Below are 24207 nucleotides of genomic sequence, written 5' to 3'. Positions count from 1 at the left end.
AATTCCAAGTCATATGACTCACATTTCAGTATTTTGATTTTTTTTCATTAAAGAAAAAAAAAATCTCTTGATATCTAGTGTGAAACTTAGTTTTATGCCAGATATATTCAAGGTTCCCAGTTAGTCCACTCCAGGGTGGGCTAAATGCAGAAGTTTATCTTCAGCCAAGCTTAGAAAAAGTAGATATCTTGGTGATAGGATGCAAAGACACTTGTAGACCAACAGATCTAAATATTTCAGCTATACCTTCTGAGATACCTTTAACATAGGGAATGGTAACATGACAGACCACCTCTGTATCATTATGATGATGAGGCAAATGACAAGGAAACTATAATTATAAATTATCTTGTTAACACACGATTCATTAAAGCTATTAGTGATGAAGGTGGACTGTGATTTATTTCTTGAGAGAGAGAGAGAGAGCAACATTTCAGTGGAGAAAAGTGTTACTTTGCTACTCTACTAGTTGCCAGATTTTTGACAATCATGATGGCGTGAACGAGGATGAATGTGAAGTTCAGTATGTGTTTTCTTTCTGAATGCTGAGAAGTGAAGGCTACCATATGGTTGACAAATTAATAGAAAGATCTAAAAAGCCAATCTGATTGTTCTCTTCTAACTCAAGAATGAGCTGAATACAATTATGAAAGGTGTCGATCTTACTGGCAAACATCCAGCATATCTGTATTATAAGGATGGCTAAAGAAAGATGCTTTCAGTATATGTTGTTCAAATCTTTCAATGAAGTAGTTAGATAGTGCGAGAAAGGGGACTATCCATTGATGTGCCCTCATCAATGGATAGGGAACTATCCATTAATGAGGATATGCTAAAGTTTATTTTGTCTTGAAGTAGTCAGAATGAATGACAAAGTCAAATAAGCTGACTATGTCTGTCAGAAAATCTTGATTGAGGAAGTTAAGTGTTTCATCTAAAGAAACATTTGTGATAATAAACGAGTCAGCAGATTCATCGTGAGAAGGTCATTCAACTGACATTTATTTTTACTAGAACTTTAATATAATTAAAATCCATTTTGTTATTTATTAAAGATTAGTTAATGAAAATAAATGGAGCAAATGAATATTTTGTGTATGTTTTATTTTATTATTATTTTTTTTTTTTGGAGGGAAGGATACTAGTTTGGAGACAAGTGGTTTTTATAATTTGTCTTGGAAATGTTTTTCCTTATGCATGTGCCTCCCCCCATTCTCAAAAGCATAAAATACCCAACTTTTTTTTAAAAGGGAAAATCTAATTTATGTAATTGTGGTATATATTGAATCTTAATTTGTAATTTAAAAAATTAATCACTGAAGATTTTTCTTTTTACATAAATAATGCACATTTTCACTGGGTTTTGGAATACTTTGCATGAAACAGTCAGCTAAAAATCAATTTTTTATGTAATATTTAAAAATGACATTTTAAAATTGTTAATTGCCATTTTGGAGTTTTCACTCTCGGGGTATTTAGTGTAGTTAGAAAATGAATGGATAGTTTAAACATGTTTGAACACATGAAATTATTTTGTATGAAAGAATAGTTAACACTCGATCTCTACATGTCCAGATGTCTTTGAACTCTTTTTATTATTATTATTACATTTTTTTAAATATATCCCATATGAGAGATCTCAATAGCTATAACATGAGTCATGTGGAAAAGTGATCAGAGAGAAGAAAGGAATCTGTTAATGTGTTTCTTGAAAAATAGGATATTGTAATTGTTGAGTGATATGGAGAAAATGTTTCAAAGGACATGGAATGAAGAAAGGGGATGAGAAAATAGTTCAGTGATTCTGGAGCTAAACAACATATGGATATTGCCCAGCAGATGTCCATACATCATCTGAGATGCAAAGGGAAGTGGAGGAACGGCAGTGGAATTCCATGGAAATAGCTATATAGAAAAGGCAATGCAGAAACAGGGTATCTATGCAATGTGAAAGCAACTGGACAGTCAGCAAGAGAACAATTATCTATTAAAAGAACAGCACTCTACAATTGGCATATTCTGACAGAGGTTTTTAGGATGTGATCCCAAATGTGAGAGTAATATTTTAAGATTTGAGATTCATAACATGTTAGGAGTTGAGCAGATGAGGAATGCTTAGAATGAAAAAGAATACCAAGAACGCTATGGACATGATGTCCATCACCTTATGCCAGAACTAGATATGAAAATCAGTCCAAGAGGAGAAAATTGATTGTGGTTGGCAAGTAGAGTGTTATCAAAACATGAGCTAGAAAAAAAGGCAGGATTGTGTTTTGATAGCATTAACATTTACTAAATTATTTTCACCCACACTTAAGAATGGCTGGAGGTTGGTGTTTAAAGTCACTGGCCATATAATGTAGAGCAGAAGGGGGAGTTACCTGAATACTACAAGGTTTTTGTGAATGAAAAAGAAATGGAGTATGCTGTCATCAGCAAAACTATAAATAACTAAGACCTATACTATCCCCTATATATATATATATATATATATATATATATAGGGGATAGTATAGGTAAAAGCACAGCTCTGTGGAGTAATCTGGCAGTAATGTCCAGAGAGAAAGCAATAATCTGCTCACAAAAGATAGGATGGAGATTACAGAAAGTTCAGGTGAACTGTAGTAATTAGAGGATGTCTGCAAGTGGTGGCATAGGATATTAGTCAAGAGTTTATCTGAAAGTTTTGTTAGATGGTGTTAAAATGTTTTGTTGGATTTTTTTTTGGTATATATTCATATGATATTATTATTACTATATATATATATATATATATGGGTGTGCACCTCTATGGAGTCTGTAGATTCACTGCAGCAGGTCCATTTCAAAAACATTATCAATAGTTGTAATATTTTGCCTTGAAATCATTCACTGACAAAGCAACATACAGCTGATTCTGATAATCTATTCCACTATGAATAATGTGACCAAAACTGGAGAGCATGGATGCTCTCCAGTTTTCGTCACATTATTCATGTACTGCAATAGTTCCTCCACATCAGTCCTATAACCCTCCCCACCCAAGCAACTTATATCTCTATCAATTAAAGATACCAAGAAATTATATTCTTGGTTTAATCCTTCATCCAAGTGTAAACAAACACATTTGCTCCCAAACTATTTTCAGGACTGGGGTAACTCATATAAAGAAGCTAATGACTTCACATCACTTGCCTTAGTATTCCATAATGCAAGTCACATCTTGCAGGCATGTATAATGATATGTATTATGGGAAAGGTCACTACCCAGACCGGTTGACCTTTATTGAGGTCTCATCAATGGGAGCCAGACCCAGAGTAAGGTTGAAGTTATGCAGAAGTCATATTTTCGTATAGGAGTAGCCATTTTGGCTATTCATATATGAAACTGCACAGGCATCTCTCCATGGAGTCATGATAGTTTGGGAGACCCAAACTATCAACACAATATCTACTGTGCCTCTTCCTGAATCCATTAACAGACAAATCATTCGCAACTGACATAAAATCCTTTAATTAACTTAAATGTTTCTATCATTGCCCCCCCCCCCCTTTTTTTCCACCTATCAAACTACTTCTGCAATCTCCACAAACTCTTGATCTATCCTCATAGGGCACATTCCAGACCACTCACCTCTGGATCCTCTCCACCTTCCTCAGCCCTAAGAAACCCAGGTGACCAGACATGAGCACAGTAATCTAGATGTGGTCTTATCAAGGCTTTATAAAGTTGAATGATAACTCCCTTATCTCTGTTTGTTAGTGTGTATTCTTCAATAACCAAGTAACCCTGTGAACCACCCTGGCTACTTTAGCAATATGCTCCCTAAGCTTCTCTCCATCCACTACCCCCAAATCCCTAGCTTCATCAATTTTTTTAGAGCACAGTTCCATCAATGTGGTACAATTGACATCTATTATAATTTGCCCATAGTGTCAACTATTTAAATCATCCTGCATGCTGTTACCTTGATTAACTATTACCCTATACAACTTTGCATCACCAGCAAACAAATGACCCTTCAAATTATTTCCTACATCATTTATGTACAAATTAAACAGCAGTGGTCCAAACCCAGAGCCTTGTAGCACACCACTAGTCACCTGCCTTCTCCTCCTCCTTATACTACAATTTTGGTATCTATCAAGTAGCCACCCTTTTATCGATATAACTAGCTTCATATCCATCCCGATTTGTGAAGTTTGCATAACAAAGATCCAGGCAGTATCCTGTCAAATGACATTGCAAAATCCAGCAGTATCATCATATAGCCATTCCTTTTATCCAATTCAGTTGTCACTATTATAAAAAGTTAGACTGCTAAGGCAAAACCGACCTTCACAAAGATGCACTGCCTGTCAGAGTATCATATTCTTATCCACCCATTAATGAATTTCCTTTTTGACCAACTTTTCCATTACTTTTACCACTACTCCTGAGATACTGATTGGTCTATAATTTGCTGTCACAGACTTGGCTTCTCCTTTATACAAAGGAATTATTTTGTCCTCCTTCCACTCTCTCTTGGGAATTTGCCAAAGCTGATACTTAAATTAAACAGCCTAGTCAAAAGGCATCTCCAGTTCCTATGCACTTTCCAAAACGCAAGCCGATATCCCATCCAATCTCACAGCAATATTTGCATTCATATTCTGAATTATTTTAAGTACCTGCAATTCATCAGTCCCTGTCACCTCTGCCATAATATCTTCACTTGGATGATATACCCTTGCAAAATGGTCACTCAGCAGCTCAATTTCATCTGCCTCTGTTACCTTCTATCATCTGCATTTAAGTTATCCTTCCATAAGAATTATTCCTCTTACTTGCCACATAATGAAATAACTGTAGGATTTCCTTTCACCTGCATGGTTAACTTCTCATAATTTGATTTTGCCTTCCTTACCATGCTGGTCACCTTTCTCCTTATATACCCTCCACAACATCTTTTGCAGCTCTTACTTAATGATGTTACTAATCTATCTAACTCTAACCCAATTTACCCTCCTGACACTGGGTATACAGTGTGATATTACTTCCTCCAGATACCCTTTGACTATCCCCATGCATTGTAAACATCCTTCCCTTGCAGATATTAATGCCATGGTACTGCTTCAAGCTGCCTCCTAAGTGTATCATAATTACCTTATAGTTCTACATATACCCATTCTTAAAGGAATTTCCACGTGTTGCTACAGGTCTTCTGATCCTATAACATGATCCAATGCTCTTGTACCCAATTCCCCTCCATCACCTCTTCAAGCAATTATCTCTCAGTGAGTATATAAATTCCATTTCCTTCCTGACATGTGATCTTTCCACCTTCTAATCTGTCTCCGAAATTGAAGTCCCCCATTATAATTACTCGACTTGCATCCATTGCACAAATCTGTTGATGCATGTCTTCCACATCATCCTCAATGCTATTTTTATTGCATTTTTATAAGAGCTTTGTAACCATAGAAACACTATAATTTTAAATCTTTAAAAAAGGTACTGTGGCATGACTATAAACAATAAATTACACAATCACCACATTAATTAACTTTAATGAATGAAAGTACAGATATTTTGTACTGAAAATAACAGTGCATCATCAGTGCATAGAAACAAGCAAATCAAAGAAACAGGGAAACAAGGTACATACAGCAGTTGGTGGTTTATCAATTAAAAACGGTTCCCACATGCTGGAAATGAATAAATAATATTATTAAAAACTATTTTTGATGGTTACATAAAATAAGAATCTCCCAAATATTTGGGAAAGAAAGACAATTGTTCCAATTCAGACTGCTGTATGTACCTTGAATTCCCATTTCTTTGATTTGCTTGTTTCTATGCACTGATCATGTACTGTTATTTTCGGTACGAAATATCTGTACTTTCATTTCATTAAAATTAATTATTGTGTAATTTATTGACTATAACTTTTTTTAATGCTGTTATCATAGTAGGACTGAGAAAATTTATACAGTAAGGACAGGTAGTAGGATAAAGAACTTGTTGACACTCTTCCCCCCCCCCCCCATCCCCAAATTAAAGTATGGCCTCAACACTGCTCACTGCAGGTTGTTGTACTCCAACTCCTTGCAGGCACAATCTGGTACAGCAAATAGTAGCAGGTTATTTACCAGCTGATCAATAGCCTCAAAAAGTTACCAACTGGTTCATCCTCAAGTGCTATCTGTTAGCTGGCCTGCAGAAACTACTTGATTGCTATACTCTCAAATGGAAGTGCTAGCTCTAGTTCAATAATCACGTGGGTCTTCAATTCTGTCTCTCGCTAGAGTAAGACTACCACTTGACTATATGTAAAAAAAAACATGGCAATAGCCAATTCATGCCTCCAATAAAGCAGTGTAGTGATGTGTTTCACTAGACAATGAAAGTTATGTTGCATTTAAGTTACAGGCTATAAAAGATATGCAGCCTGCTTTAAATGTGATCACATGATAATGATTACATACTTTCATTATTTTTTGGCATGAAACTGCAAAGATATATTAAAAAATAACAAATGGATTCTTCATTACTTGCACCTCTTGCAAACTTCACCTGAATCAATGAATTCAGAGAAAAGAATAGTCTGATTGAAATACAATGATTAGGAGAGAACCAAAACATTATGTCATGTAATTGATTGTTATTTCCATTTAACTAATGTATTTGAATTTTTTATGAAAAAGATATTTAATAACCTATCCAAATTCAGAATTTACCTAAGATGACCAGTGACTCATTTAGTAATTGCATCATCACATCCATGACCTTTCCTTTACACTATATTTCTCCCTCAAAAATTTGACTTCCATAACACTATGTTCTAATCAACAACTTTTCTTTTTTTTTCCACTCTCGTTACATTTTGCCTCCTTAGTGCATCACTGCCTGAGGAGACAAAATTTACAGTGAAAATGAAAGCAAAATCCTTGCTTGTTGTAAAGAAGACCACAGTCTTGTTTACATGGCATGAAAACTTAGTTGTAATGTTCAATATTTTCTTCTCCTCTCATGTTTTTCAAGTTAACAGAAATAAAAGTAAATCCTGAGAGGCAAGTCCTTATAGCTTCCGGTTAGTTATGAACTGTTTAATCACAATATTCATTTATATCGTGATTAAATGGTTCACAACAGGCCATAAGCTATACATATTTCTTTTATACAAACAATTACTAAATAAATTACTAATCAAAAGATACAAAGCATTATCTATTTAGTGAAAGGTTTACATATATTATTTTACAAATTAACACTTTTCCCTTTCTTTATATATCAACAGCTGCAAACTTAAGTTTTTGAGGTTTATCAGTTCTGAGGGAAGTTTTCGGTATTGAGACATTATTATGCAATTAAAGAATTTAATAAAAAATAAACAATTAAAACACAACAAGTTTTGTAAATCATAAGACTTGAATCATCAGAGTACTGGTACATAAGTTTTACACAAGAAAAGCCTTCAAAAATTAATTACACATATTAGATGTTTTTGATAATTTCACAACTGTAATATATGATTGATAAACCGGAATATAAATTGTAAAATCATTACTATATGCGTGTTGGAACATTGCTAGTTGTTGCTATCAAGTTCTCTGGTATCACACATGCTATATCCTAGGTCCATGGCAGTTAAATTTGATGAAAGCAGATCATACTTCATGCAAAATTAAGCCTTGATTTTTATTGCATTGTGTAAGGATAGTAAACTTTGGCAAGACTTCTTTAAATTTTCTTGTAAAAAAAGTTATACACTGACATTTTTTTTTTGTTTGTTGCCAAAATACAGGGTGTTTCAAAAAGAATGACTCGATTTCAAATAATTATATTTAATAATGAAAATGTGATACAGTTACAAAATAAATTACCAAATAATTTATTTTGCCTAAAGTTTCACTCACCACAATTACAAATGCTCAATGTCGCATTCATTTGTGGTTCATGGTTGCAGAGATATACAATTTTCAAATCGGGACAGTCTTTTTGAAACACCCTGTACTTGATGGCCAAAAATGGTTGTGTGGAATTTAAGGCCTTATTTATGCTCTCTTCTTTTTTCGATATCTTTTACATGTTCAGACATGCAGATCTTTAATTACATAATGAGGTGGTCACAATACCAAACATTTCCCTCATAAATCAAGTTGCCAAATTTAAAAAATGTAAGAAAAATTTCATGTTGCTAATTTGTTGCTTATAAGATACTTGGTGCCATACTGTTTTTAAAATTCACATGATAACACAAGAAATGGATTATTCATCCTTTTCTTGTGTTAACATGTGAATTTTAAGAAATAATTTTGCTAAATAGCAGATATTCTACAAAATTAAGGAATCAAGCATTTGTCAATTAAACTACATTTGTTGCTTCTACAATGAATACCCAGAGTTCTGCCTTTGATAATTGCAAACTTTGTGCTTGTGAGATGTTCTTCTTCTTCATCGCATTTCATGACCAAATTATTCTGCCTTTGATACTTGCAAACTTTGATCATGCTTGTGAGGTGTTCTTCACCCCATTTCATCATCCAATTATTCTCACCTTCCAATTTATTAAGAAGTCATTAATTCCTTATATATATATATATATATATATATATATATATATATATATATATATATATATATATATATATATATATATATATATATTTCTTTACATTTCTGTAGCAAGTAGAATAATCTGTTACAAGATAAATATCACTGAGTTTTTTAATCTTTGATGCATTCTTTCAGAATATTGAATTTTGATGCAACAGAATGAGAATTTAAAAACAAGTAACACCTTTCTGTTATCTGTAATTTCAGATAACAGAAATCCATTAAAAAGTCAACACTAATAATTTATTTTGTATATCAGCCTAAAACATGAAATATTATACTGTGACTTTTGTAATATCCATTAAATTACAAAATCTTTACAAAAAAACTGAATGTCAAATTGATGAATTAACCATATAATTTAAACAGTAAGTCTTACCTTTTCAATAATATTTTGTAAGGAAGCTCCCGAATAGTTCATCATCTGGAAGGAAGAGCTCTTGAAGAATGTTGCTAATCCAGCAGCACGGCCTTCTGGAACACTGACAACATTTTTATACCCAAGAGCATCTAAACTAGGTTCAAGCACTTCATTAAGGTAAGAAGCTTTTACTTCTTGAAGACAAATTATTTCTGCCTGCAGCCTTCTTAATTCATTTATAAACTTCTCATTTTGTGAAGAATCATCCTTGACTGTGACTCCAAGGTTATAAGATACAAAACCAAACATTTTATCTTTCAGCGATTTTCTAGTGTCTTCATCAAAATTAGGATTATATACATAGTTTCGATTAGTAAGTAAAGGGGATTCTTCATGTGGCTTTGGTAAGTCAATATGCACGTCATGAGCACCATTAGCTTTTGGAAATACGTTATCAACAGCATTTGAAGTAGCAATGTTTGTTTCTGCATCTATTTCAGATCTTACAGAATTTGAAATAGCCTCATCAGATAAATCTGCATTATTACTTTTATCAGTATTTTCCCCATTCACAGTTAAGGGATCACCCTGCCCTTCTTGTTCATCTGCTGTTTCAGGTACAGGCACAGAAGGCACCATTTCTTGAGAAATGCCATCAATTATGGTATGGGTGCTCACTTTAACTTCAGATGCATCTTTTTCTACATCTTTGATTTCAGCAGTAACATTCTCTTCAGATTTTTCTGATAACGAGTTTGATTTTTCATTAGCTTCCACTTCATCACAAGGTAATTCTTGTGACTTCTTTTCTAAATATTCTGGTTCAAATGAATTATCTTTATTATCTGGACTCTGTTTTGATGAATCTGGAAGAGATAAGTCTGCATGAGGAGATTTATTTGAATTTTCTCCTACAGGATGTATAGAAGAAACACATTCAGAATTTTTGTCAGCACTTTCAATATTTTCACGAATGCTCTGTAATTTATCAGATTTATCTGTGATGGAGGCAGTGGAAGTGGTAGTAGTGATGGTAAGAGATGGAGTACAAATTTCTGAGGTTTCTTTTTCTTCTGTTGATGATATAACAATATTTAATTCATTTCCTGGTTTGGCATCCCCATGGGCATCCATTTTTTCAATAGGTTTATTTTTGGTCTCATCAATTTCAGAAACAATATCTTTATCACCATCCTTCTCTGGTGAAACAGGTTCCCCCACTTTTTCTGCAACCTTAGGTTCTTCCTTAGGTTCAATCACAGGTGAAGGTGAACTATCTACTTCCATTGGTTCTTCTTCCTCCTCCTCTTCTGCTCCTTCCTCAAACTCTTCTTCTCTTTCTTCCTCTTTTTCCTTTTGTAATTCAGAGTCTCCTTTATTCGTGTCATTTGTTTCTTTTGATGCTAATGGTGAGCACTGTTGCAAAACTTCAGTGGTTACATTTTCACCTTGTTCAGATTTCTGCGACTCTTCAGACTTAACTTTGCTATCCTCCTGGCTTTCAGTCAAATTTTCAGGAGACTTTGCAACACCACAAAAAGACTCTTCTTTTGAAGTGATTTGCTCAGATTCCATGAGATGGGACTCCTCATCCATATTTTGATCAAGGTTTACTGAAGAATCTATTTTTGGTCGCTTCAAGACCTCTTCACTCTCTGTGACATCTTCTAATTTTCTCTTCTTTGATGTATCATCTGTTTCTATGATTTGATTACTTTCTGACTTCTCTGAAACATTTTCATCTTTCAAGTCTTCATCTTCTTTCTCATCAGCAGTTTCCTTTACTTGTTTGCCACGGGCACTCCTTTGAGGTCTTGTAAATGAAGAATCAGTTGTAGTTGAACTCCTTGGTGTTCTCCTAGAAGATTTCACTTCTGAAGGAGCTGTTTCTGTCCTAGTTCTTACAGCTCTTCGTCCTGTAGAAACCGTACCCTTTGAATCTGCATTCCCCTCCCCCCGGCTACTCCTTCTCCTTGCAGGAGGAGGTGTTAACCCATCTGAACCATCATCTTTGACTTCATTTTTAAGTTCTTCAGATTCCACATTCATTTCTCCCTCTTCTGCTTCTTCCTCTTTACTTTTAGATGGCCTTCCTCTTCCCCTTGAAAACTGCTGAGTTGTTCGGGTTTTTCCTTTAGCTGATTCACTTTTGACAGGAGACTTTACAGGTATCTTTCCTTTACCTCTATTTCTACTATAATTTTCAGAATCAGATTCTTCTGCATCTTCGTCCACACTATACTCTTCTTCTTCTCCTTTTGTAACAGGAAGTTCTTCTTCTCCATCACTTTCTTTGTAATTTATTCGTCCTGTGCTACGACGAGAAGATTTAACACGGGATGCTGGGGATTCTAAAGTAACTTCTTTACCAGATTTATTTCTCCCATCAGATGAGGTACTACCACGGCGAGTACTTTGACTTCTGCTTCGTGTCACTCGTGATTCAGCAACAGATGCTGCTGTCTGTGCAGCAGTTGAACTTCTTCTTGATCTTCCTATTCCACCTACTGCAACTGGTGATGTCTCTCTCTTTGCAGCTGCTCTTGCAGACCGTCTGGGAGTCACTTCCTAGCAGAGAGCAAGAGGAAAAGGCTTAAAATTTTCAATAACAGTATCTTAAATAAATAAATAAAAAATAAACTAGAAGTGATTTCTTATGGATAATGCAATATTCATATTTCTTAAGAAAAATTATACAAAAATATCTTGACAATAGTTAAGTGAGTAAAAAGCCCTTGCTTTTTAATTGACATTTGGTGATTTCTATAGTGGACATTTATTTATTTTTTTTTTTAAGCTTTTCCAAATAAGTTGATAAAGACCATAGCAATTTCTCGCCCTTAACATCTGGGGAAAAAGCATACTTTTCTCCCACACCAGAAATGATAACGAGTGATAAATATCTTCAAACCACATTTAAACCACCAATCCTCATCCATTCACTTAAGGACAAACTCCTGTGTCTGGCAACTTGGCTTATTATGAATCATTATAATAATATTCTCACATTTAGTTCAAACACAATTAACCTCCTTAAGAATGCTTGATATTACCTAAGAAGATTCCCCTATATCAGAGATCCTGCACACTATTTCAGGATTATACATTTTTATAGATATTTTCATGAATGTTACCCAGTTGCCAGAATTTCTCCACTTTCTTCTGAGCAAGCAAAAACATGAGCAACTGCTGAACAACAATGATATATAGTTCATCTTTAACATTAACCAACTTCTCATTCTCCCCTTTCATTCTGAAGAACTGACCATTTTCTCCACATGGAACTGTTGTAAAGTTTTTCCTTGATAACTCATGTTTGCTTAAAGCATCTTATAATAATTAATTTAAAGTATTTGGGCTATTTTTGTCTTCAATTCAATGGAAATAAAGCAATTATACAGCACATCTTACTCGTGAATCTATACCAAGCTATTGAGAACAAGCTTGCTTTATGTAGAAATTTGTGAACTCATAACATTCAGATTCTTAGACTTTACTTAAGCCTATTTGAAATCAAAAGCAACATCAGCTACGTGGTTGGTTATTTATTCATATACAGTCTTTATTTATATAAAGTGGGAGGGGGGGGGAGAGAAGAGATTACTTAAGGTCAGAACTGGGAGGTTTCCAGTCTTTATGCAATGTAAGGACTGAGTAGGGCTTCTGTCAAATGTATAAACACCATCTTCACATGGTGCACCCTGGTGTTAGGTATTCATTTGGATACTGAACAAACAAAGATGGAGTGACAATCTGACACTCAAGTAAATAAATTGTATTCTGTATTCATTTAATTCCAAAACAAAATCATATTACAATGCATGAAATGGCATGTGAACCCCCCCCCCCATGTCAAACAAGCTTGCTATTGTTTCTGTCAGCTACTGCAACAAACTGAAATTCAACATCAAAGTGAATATAAGTGCATTAATGTAAGAAGTATCAAGAGAAAAGAAACATGGCAATGCTGCTGATGTTATTGAGAATAGCTATCATATTCAATACTAATAACAAAGATAAACTTATTAACACATTTGCACCAGGCTGTGATTTACACTACTTATCTGGCAGACATGCCAACTTTTAGGATGACTTTTTGTATAAAACCTAAACTTTATTAACTGTCTTCATGGTACAGAAAATCTCAAAAGCAATGTTTTTTTCAAGTTTATTTTGCTTCTAACAATGTTACATAACATACATAGGTAGATTTCTGCACCATATAGCATTGTCTATTTTACGATTATACCATGGTAAAATATATGCAAAAAAGTCCAATGAAAACAAAGGCAATCATTGCAATCAATATTCCCACCACAACTCTAGAAACCTAAAGTTGTATATATTAGTATGATGAAGTGCTTTCACCTATATTTTCTTCTTCGTTCTATGTGTTAGGCCTATTGGCCTGCTACAGAGCTATCCTAAGTCAAACCCATCCCAAGGATAAGGTGACTAGCCCTATGCCTTCCATGTATATTCTATGGCTGTAGCTGCATGTGTTCACAGGGCCATTTCCCTTATATTATCTATATTTTTTAAAAAAAATTAATAAGATATTGTCCTGAGAATCATGGAACGTACATTCAAATTATCAAGCATTTTACTGAACTTGCAAATACAGGTAGCCCTCTTATAATGCAGTACTTATACAACGCGGTCTGAAATTGTAGTAACCCTTGTTGAACGCGGTACTTAAACAATGCGGGTTCGATAACCCTTTATCTCTTCATATATTTTTTCAATGTGCGACTTAAAAATCAAATCTTACCTCCATTAAATTTGTGTCTGCCGTATCACAGATGTAGTTATAAGTAACAAATTTATTTTAGAGGAAATACCCTTCAGCACGCATGTACGTCAATTGTTTACCGTATGAAGTGTTTATTATTGAAAATTGTCTTCATTTTCTGCCAGGAAAGCGCATTAAAAATCTTGAGAGTGTTAATCTCAAGCTGAACACTTTTTTTCTAGCAAGTTACATACAATATGAAATGTTTTTTTTCTGTAAAAAAATTTATTTTTATAGCGCTTTAAGTAACCACTTAGAGTGCTTTTGCGATATAGTTGAAAATGATATTAGTAAATTAATTGATGGGGAAATAGATTTAAATGAGGAGGAACTGGTATAATCAATAGATGACGTCAAACCAAATGGCGGGGAAAGTTCTGCCAAAGATTCTGATGAATCCGTTAAAGAATTCAGTTTAAAGAAATTAGCAGAAAGGTTGGACTTGGCAAGAAAGTTATATCATGGATAATGATCTCTCAATGAGGCGCTCGGGAAAATTCACGAGGCAACTGCATATTTGTTTAGCTCCATATTATGAACTTAATAAAAAATTGCAGCATAGTGGTAAGCAAGGTCTTATTACTCACTTCTTGATAACTAAACCAGCCGAAGTATGAAATGAGAATTATACAAATGATGTCCAAAAGATTTCAAGTGATGACGACGTCCAGCCACTCGTAAATAAAGAACATCTACGAAATGTTAGTTTTGAAGAGAGTGATGACAACTAAAATATACATCATCATCATCACAAAAATCACAAAATAAGAAAAAGAAAATTGATGTAGAAAAACTGAAAGACCCGAACATAAATAAAAGTGCCAAGACACAGCTTAACCTGCGATTACAACAGATTAACATAGAAGAAAATAAAAGTGTGGAATCTCTTTGGAATAGCTTAAAGAATGCCATCGTAACAACAAGTATTGAAGAAGTAGGTTATGTGAATAATATAAGACAACAGGAATGGATGACAAATGAGATTCTTTGTCTTATTGATACAAGAAGAATGTATAAAAACAAAGACCTAGCCAGGTATACATAAACACATAACATCATCAAGAAAAAAATAAAAGAAGCCAAGGAAAATTGGATGAAAAATTTATGTACTGAAATTGAACTACTTCAGAAACAACATGATAATTTCAATCTGTATAAGAAAATCAACGAAATTTCTGGAAAACTGAGAAAAAAGCAAATAGTGTCTCTAAGAGACGAAAATGGAAAAATAGTTCTAGAAGAAGAGAATAAAGCACAGATATGGATAAAATATGTAACAGAACTTTTCAATGATACTAGACAGAAGCCTATAAATATAAAAGATAACATTCAAGGACCAGCAATCATGAAATGCGAAATAGAGAATGCTATACAAACAAGTAAAACAGGAAAAGCCAGTGGACCAGATGGTGTGCAAACAGAATTTTTAAAATTAATAGAACCAGATAACATCAAGCTTCTTGAAAAACTATTTAATAAAATATTTGAAAGTGATGAATTTCCATCAGATTGGCTCAAATCTACATTTATCACTGTCCCAAAGAAACCCAAAGCGAATTCCTGTAGTGACTTCCGACTTATTAGTCTAATGAGCCAAACATTAAAAATATTTTTGAAAGTAATTCAGAATCGTATTTATAGAAAAAGTGAAGAAACTCTAAGTGAAATACAATTCGGCTTTCGGAATGGTTTTGGTACTAGAGAGGCCCTTTTCTGTACCCAAATATTGATACAAAAATGCATAGAAAAACAGAAATCTGTCTTTATGTGTTTCATAGATTTTGAAAAAGCATTCGACAAAGTCAGACACACCAACTTAATAGAAATCCTTCAACAAATAAGGCTAGACGAACAAGACATAAGACTAATAACAAATCTGTATTGGAATCAGTCAGCTACCGTTCAATTAGACAACATTACCACCAGTGATATTAACATCAAAAGATGAGTGAGACAAGGATGTGTGCTCTCACCACTCCTGTTCATATGCAGAGGTAATCCTTAAAAAAGCACTGCAAGAATGTCCACAGGGAATCACAATAAATGGAAAGATTGTTAACAACCTACGATATGCAGATAACACCGTGCTAATTGCATATAACATTATGGATCTCCAAAAACTCGTTGACAGAGTATACATAGAAAGCCAAAGAATGGGAATAAATATAAACATCAACAAGACAAAATACATGATCATCAGCAAACATCCAGCCTCATCAATGAAACTGACACTCAATGGGAAAAATATTGATCAAGTGTCAAGATATAAATATCTTAGTTGCTGGCTTAATGAACGGTGGGATCCAGAAATAGATATAAAGACAAGGATTGAAGTTGCACGGCAGTCCTTCATGAAAATGAGAGCACTATTCTGCAATAAAGACCAAAACATGGAAGTCAGATGCCGAATGCTGAAATGCTACGTGTGGTCTATTCTGCTCTATGGAGTTGAAACATGGACATTGAAGGCGACAACCATCAAGAAAATCGAAGCCTTTGAGATGTGGCTATACAGAAGAATGCTAAAGATATCATGGACAGAAAAAATTACCAATGAAGATGTCTTAAAATCCATTGGCAAAGCTAAACATCTTGTACAAATAATCAAGAAACGAAAAACATCATATCTTGGACACATCATGGGAAACAGCAAATACCAACTTCTACAAACTATTTTGGTAGGAAGAATTGATGGCAAAGGAACTAGAGGAAGAAAAAGAATATCATGGTTTGACAACATCAAGACGTGGACAGGAAAGAGCAGTGCACAACTGCTCAGATTAGCACAAGAGCGCAGTTTGTTCGCCAAGATGATCGCTGACCTTCGATAGAAGATAGCACAATAAGAAGAAGATCATCATCATCAAATTCCTGATATGTACCCTCAAGGGGTGTACAAGATATGATAGTACAACATGAAAAATTAACATCATTACTAACTTCTTATCAACAATTTTCCTCCAAATCATTCTGTTACTTGTCAAGACTCCAATATTATCATTATTAGATCTTATATTTCTATCGTCTAAGACACATTGTACCATATCAATCCACCTATATCTTGGTCTTCCTCTGGGTCGTTTTCCTGCCAACCTGGCAGAGAACACTTGTTTTACTAATCTTTCCTCATCCATTCTATTTAGGTGATCATACCACCTGAGATTATCTCTGCTAACACATTCCTGGATGCCAATAATGTCAAGTTCTTTCCTAATATCCTCATTTTAAATATGATATTGCCATTGATGCCATCTGTTCATGCCCTAATCTTTCTCAGGACACTCATATCTGTGGTCTCTACTCTTTCATGAAGTGTTTTACTTTTGACCCAGCTCTCAGATCCATAAGTTAAAACTGGTTTGAACACTGTGTTGCATACAGCTCATTTAGTGTTCCGACTACTTTCTCTCTTATTCCATATGAATTTATAAAATTGACTTCCCACTATACCAGCTTTGTGATTCTGTTGTCTATTTCCATATTTAATTTACCATCTTCAGTAAAAATTGTGCCTAAGTAGTTGAAATGTTTTACTTGTTCCACAGGTTCCCTGTACACAACACAGTTAACATTTTCAACAATTCTACCTATTTTCATTGTCTTTTTAATGCAGACCTTCATACCATATCTATTACAACAGCTATTCAATTTAGTCAGGGATTCTTGCAAACTTATAGTGGATTTATTCAGAAGTATAACATCATCCGCATAAAGCAAAGAGCTGATATTTACATCTCCAATTCAGATATCATGTTTAATACCACTTTCCTCCATGATGTGATCCATATTGATAATGAATAACAGAGGGGATAATGTACATCCTTGTCTCACACCAGATTTAACATTAAACCATCTTCCTGTACTTCCTTCAATTCTAACTGCCGACTTACAACTCAAATAAAGACTAAGTATTGCATGATATAATGCCCTGTTGACACCATATAACTGTTGCGTATTGAATAGCTTCTCTCTTGGCACCTCGTCATATGCCTTTTCCAAATCGACAAAACTTAAATACAGATCTTTGTTATATTCCCATGCCTTCTCAACTATTTCTTGTAAAGTGAAGATCTGATCCTGACAGCCTCTATTTGGCCTGAATCCAGCTTGTTCTTCACCAAGCTTTTCTTCCATAATTGTTCTCAACTGTTTCTCAAATATACTTGCATAGATCTTGCCAGGAACACTCAGTAGGGAAATACCTCTGTAATTCTCACATGCAGTTTTATTTCCCTTTTTATATATGGGTACTATTAGAGCTCTACTCCAATCATCGGGAATTCGTCCCTCTGTCCAGGCTTTCTGAACTATGCAGTGCAGCCACTGTAAGACTTTTATACCACCATACTTCAGCATTTCTGGTCGAATATCATCTACTCCTGCTGCTTTTCCACATTTCAAGCCTTTAATGTCTTTTTCTACTACAAGTATGGATATATATTCCTCACTGTATGCCTGTTGAGTGTTTTTTACCACTGTGCTATCACTGCTTGTTTCATTTAGCAATTTTTCGAAGTAATTATTCCATACTTCAAGGATATCTTTTTCTCATGTTTTCATGTCACTTTTATCATGTCTAACTCCTTTTACAGCATTCTTTCCTCCATTTCTAAGCTTCTTCAACAACCTCCAGAATATCGTACCACCATCTTGATATTTATTTTCTATGTTCTTGCCAAAGTCCTCCTATGACTTTTGTTTAGCTAGTTTTACACAGTGTTTTGCTTTCTTACATTTGTCTCTGTATTCTCTAAGAGGAAAAGCGGACTTATTTGCAAGGAATTTTTGATATGCTTTCTTCTTTTCCTTCACTGCCTCTTTAACTTCCTGTGTCCACCATGGAGTTCTGATTTTTCTATCCTTGCAGACCTCACCACATGCCTCTCTGGCTGAGTCAATCAGAGTTTTCTTCAAGGCTTGCCACTGAATCTCCATGGTTTGGTTCTCAAACTCTTTATTTTTTCTTCAATAATCATTGTGTATTTTAGTCTACAGTTCACATCTTAAAGCTGCTCAACTTTTATTCGCTTTAAAGCTTTTGTACATGTTATTCTTTTCAATATGAAATTCAATTTTATCCTGCTCAAGACTAAATAGTGATAGCTTCCAATTTCAAATCCTCTGTACACTCTGGTGTCCTGCACCAGGGAGAAAACATCACTATCAACAATAACATAGTCAATGAGACTTTTCTTATTCTTTGCCTCTTCTATGTGAATTTGTGCACATTTTTATGTTGGAACATGGTGTTAGTAATAACCAGTCCATGTCCTGAGCAGAAATCCAACAGGTATTTGCCATTATTATTAGCTTTGCTCTTTTCTCCAAATTTTCCCAAAATATTTTTGTATGTCTGACAATCATTTCCTACTCTGCTATTTAGATCCAACAAGGACAAACTTTTCCTTTTTCATTATGTCAGTTGCTTTTTCTAAAGCCTTAAAAAATTCCTCCACTTCTATCTTAGTAGAACCTTCTGTGGGGCCATTAGCACAAATAAGTCTCATTGTCCAGTTCCCCATTCTCATATTTGCCCACATCACTCTACTTGAGATTGCCTGCATTCAAGAAGATTAGCCTCATATTTTGTGTTGAATACTATGGTTACTCTTTCTTTTCCTTGATTGTCATTGCCTGAATATAACATTTTGTATTTATTGCTCAGAAAGATCTCACCAGTTTTGGTCTTTTTTGTTTCAGTCACTCCTATTATGTCGATCTGGTACTTATCTAATTCCTCAGCTAGCTCCATTTCTTTGCCATTCAGGCTTCTTATGTTGATAGTAGTGATCTTTAACTCTGGTGATGTTGAGTTGGGGTGTGCTTTCAGATTTGTTCCAGTAGGTGACTTTTTGCTGTTCGACCTGGTTCCCTGGCCAAAACAACGAGGGCCTTGTTTAACCAGGTGACGCCCCAGCCGGCATGAAATTTTGTCATGTTGTACCATCATTTTCTATATTGGTTTAAGCCAATAATAATAATACAATTTGGTTGGCTAAATCCCAAATTGCTAGCCCGTCCTTGTTCGTTATTAAAGTGTATATTTTAAACCCATTTAAAATATACACTTTACTTTATTCTGCCTAAAACATTTATGCATTACGTACAATTTATAATTTTATACTATGTATTTGTTTCATAGTTAATATGTTTTCTTAACTTACATGAATTACCTGAATTAAATAAAAATATATGTTTGTTGGATATGTCATTGTTTATATAATCTTAAAAAAATGACCTCTGAACATAACCCTACTTTTTCTATGTGATGCAAGTCTCGCATAACTCGATTTACATAACGTGGGATTTCTATGGAACCTAACATCTGCGTTACATGAGGGTTACCTGTATTTCACATACTGATGTTGAATAAGACTGTTTATGTAATAATGGTTCAATTCTTATTTCCTTTCAGTTCTGCAATTGAAAAGAAAATGAAAGAGTTTGAGAACAGGAATCAAACCTTGGAGATTCAGTGGCAAACTCTGAAGAAAACATTGATTGATTCTGCCAGAGAGGCATGTGGTGAGGTTGTGTGCAAGGATAAAAAAAATCAGAACTCCCTGGTGGACACACAGGAAGTTAAAGAGGCAGTGAAGGAAAAGAAGAAAGCATATCAAAAGTTCATGGCAAATAAGTCAGCTTTTACTCTTACAGAATACAGAGACAAATGTAAGAAAGCGAAACACTGTGTAAAACTAGCTAAACAAAAGTCATGGGAGGACTTTGGCAAGAATATAGAAAATAAATATCAAGAAGGTGGCAAAATATTCTGGAGGTTGTTGAAGAAGCTTAGGAATGGAGGAAAGAGTGCTGTAAAAGGAGTTAGAGATGATAAAGGTGACATGAAAACAGGAGAAAAAGAAATCCTTGAAGTATGGAGTAATTACTTTGAAAAAGTGCTAAATGAAACAAGCAGTGATGACAGCACAGTGATAAAAAACACTGACCAGGCATGCAGTCAGGAACACATATCCATACTTGAAGTAGAAAAAGCCATCAAAGGCTTGAAATGTGGAAAGGCAGCAGGAGTAGATGATATTCGACCAGAAATGCTGAAATATGGTGGTATAAAAGTCTTACAGTGGCTGCACTGCATAGTTCAGAAAGATTGGACAGAGGGACGAATTCCCGATGATTGGAGTAGAGCTCTCATAGTACCCATATATAAAAAGGGAAATAAAACTGAATGTGAGAATTACATAGGTATTTCCCTTCTGAGTGTTCCTGGCAAGATCTATGCAAGTATACTTGAGAAACGGTTGAGAAGAATTGTGGAAGAAAAGCTTGGTGAAGAACAAGCTGGATTCAGGCCAAATAGAGGCTGTCAGCATCAGATCTTCACTTTACGACAAATAGTCGAGAAAGCATGGGAATATAACAAAGATCTGTATTTAAGTTTTGTCGATTTACTCAGGTGGAATGGTCACTTAAATAGAATGGGAGAGGAAAGATTAGCAAAACAAGTGTTCTCTGCCACGTTGGCAGGAAAACGACCCAGAGGAAGACCAAGATATAGGTGGATTGATATGGTACAAAGTGCCTTAGACGATAGAAATATAAGATCTGATAATGTTGAAGTCTTGACAAGCAACAGACTGATTTGAAGGAAAATTGTAGATAGGAAGTTAGTAATGATGTAAATTTTTCATGTAGTACTGTCATATCCTCTACACCCCTTGAGGGTACATGGCAGGAATTTGATGATGATCTGCAATTAAAAAAAAACAAAAAAAAAACACAGTCATCGCTCCTCCTTTTATAAAATAATTAGATACTTTCAAGGTTGTAATTATTTTTTGCTTTTAATGGTATATTTGTGGATCTTGTGAAATGTTTTTTTATTGCACATAAATTTGAAATATTTTAAAAAAAATTTACTATAACTTAATAAAATAAATAAAATATTAAAAAATTATCATCATCAAATTCCTGACATGTACCCTCAAGGGGTGTACAAGATATGATAGTATTACATGAAAAACTTTTCATGTAACAATTTTCCTCCAAATCAATCTATTATCTGCCAAGACTCCGATATTATCAGATCTTATATTTTTGTCTTCTAAGGCACTTTTTACTGCATCAATCCACCTATATCTTGCTTTTCCTCTGGGTTTTTTTCCTGCCAACCTGCCAGAGAACACTTGTTTTGCAAATCTATTCTCTTCCATTCTGTTTTAAGTGACCGTATCACCTGAGATTAGCTCTGCTAACACATTCCTGGATGCTAACAATGTCAAGTTCCTTCCTAATATCTTCAGTTTTAATATATTGCCATTGATGCCATCTGTTCATGTCCCTAATCTTTCTCAGGACTCTCATAGCTGTGGTCTCTAGTCTTTAGTGAATTGTTTTATTTCTAACCCAACTTTCAGATCCATAAGTTAAAATTGGTTTAAACACTATCTTGATTACAGCTAACTTAGTGTTTTCACTAATTTTTCTCTTATTCCATATAAATTTATTCATTTGACTTTCAACCATACCCCCTTTGTTGATTCTGATGTCTATTTCCATTTTTAATTTTCCATCTTCGCAAAACATTGTGCCTAAGTAGCTGAAATGTTTTACTTGTTCTATAGCTCTGCATTCATGAGGCAATTGATATTTTCAATGTTTCTGCTTATTTTCATTGTCTTTGCCTGGTTATTGCTGATTCTCATACGAAATTTATTACAATAGTTCTTGCAGGCTTGTCCTGAATTTTTTAAAAGTATAATATCATCTGCATGAAGTAAAGAGCATCTCTAATTTTGATATCAGGTTTAATACCATTTTCCTTCACAATGTGATTCTTATTGATAATGAATAACTGAAGGGATAATATACATCTTTGACTGACACCAGATTTAATATCAAACCATCTTCCCATACCTCCTAGTCTAACTGCTGACTTAAAGCTTAAGTAGAAATTATGCATTGCTTGGTATGATGTCCCATTTACACCACTAACTATAACATTTTGAATAGTTTTCCTCTTGGCATTTTGTCATATGACTTTTCCAGATCAACACAACTTAAATACAAATCCTTGTTACATTCCCATGATTTCTAAACTATCTGTCGTAAAGTGAAAATCTGATTGTATTTAGCCTCAATCCAGCTTGTTCTTCACCAAGCTACCCTTCCACAATCTTTGTTAGCCATTTCTCAAGTATAATAGCATAAATCTTACCAGGACCACTCAGTAGGGAAATACCTCTATTTCTCACATTGAGTTTTAGTTTCTTTTTGTATAAGAGTACTATGAGAGCTCCACTCTATATTATCTGGATTTCATCCCTCTGTCCAGGCATTCTGAACTATGCAATACTTTTATTATACCTCCATACTTCCGCATTTCTGGTTGAATGTCATCTACTTCTGCTGCCTTTCTGCATTTCAGGCTTTTGTTGGCTTTTTCTGCTCCAAGTATGGCAATGTATTCTTGATTGCAAGCTTGATTCATTTAGTAATTTTTCAAAGTAATTACTCCATGCATCAATCATAAATTAAAGATACCAAGAAATTATTTTCTTGGTTTATTCCTTCATTCAAGTGTAAGCAAACAAGTATGCGAGTGAACTATTTTCAGGACTGGGACAACTTGAATAAAGAAGCTAATGACTTCACATAACTTGTGTTAGTATCCCATAATGCAAACACATCTCCTTGTGGACATGTATAATACTATGCATTATAGGAAGGGTCACTACCCAGACCGTTTGACCTTTACTGAGATCTCATTCAGTGGGAGCCAGACCCAGGTGATACTAAGGTTGAAGTAATACAGGAGTCATATTTTTCATATACCAGTAGCCAAAAGATGTCACACCTTTTTATTAAAATACTCTGGATTAGAGTAATTTCCGTCGGCCAAGTGGTTAGTTTATCCGCTCTCCAACCAAAAGGATGCGGGTTCGACTCCCACCGTGGGCATGGATGTTGGGGACTGTTTGTGGAAGTCGTGGTGGTGGATGGTAGATGGCATTAGTGTAGTTGGTAGATTGAGAGGTGGGGACAGAGAAAGATGTAGAGTAGGTGCCCTCCCTCGATGAGTCTGTGGACTCCCTTGAGGTGTCACATAATAATAATAATAGTAATAATAATTTGTTGGAAGTTTTTCCACTTGGTTATACTATAAATTAAAGATACCAAGAAATTATATACAGTAAAACCGCGTTTTTACGTTCCCGCAATTTACGTCATTTTCTGTTGCTCCCGTCTTAAGGCCTATTCTCATGATATATTGTTTTCCCACCATTAACAACTTGATGTGGACATTATTTCCCGTGATTTGCGTTTTTTTTTTTTTTTTTTTTTCAGTGACAATACCGATTTTTGAATCGATTTCAGCAGAAATCTGCGCATTTCTGTTCTCAGGTGGCGTTGCTTTCGGCTGTAGTTTCGTTTCCGCCATCACGGTGACTTGCACGCATGCAGCAGTACTGTAGTGATGAGCGATACCGTGATTTTTCAATCACAGTACGAATT

General features: G+C 34.6%; 1 protein-coding gene across 4 annotated transcripts in view; it reads right to left on the bottom strand.

The window, feature by feature from the left end:
- Positions 1-24207, bottom strand: part of LOC150095960 (uncharacterized) — a 219608-nt gene that overhangs the window by 105701 nt on the left and 89700 nt on the right. For all 4 annotated transcript variants that reach the window (XM_090409130.1, XM_090409128.1, XM_090409127.1 and 1 more), the window contains one exon: positions 8958-11507. In XM_090409130.1, coding sequence (XP_090265256.1) covers positions 8958-11507 — 2550 coding nt within the window. The remainder of the gene's footprint in view (positions 1-8957; positions 11508-24207) is intronic.

Source organism: Typopeltis vanoorti, chromosome 19 (assembly GCF_054136105.1).
Source record: "Typopeltis vanoorti isolate ZY-2024b chromosome 19, IOZ_Tvanoo_1.0, whole genome shotgun sequence".
In the NCBI taxonomy this organism is placed as follows: Eukaryota; Metazoa; Arthropoda; class Arachnida; order Uropygi; family Thelyphonidae; genus Typopeltis; species Typopeltis vanoorti.
The sequence above is the reverse complement of the archived record's forward strand: the minus strand, read 5'-3'. Positions and strand labels throughout refer to the sequence as shown.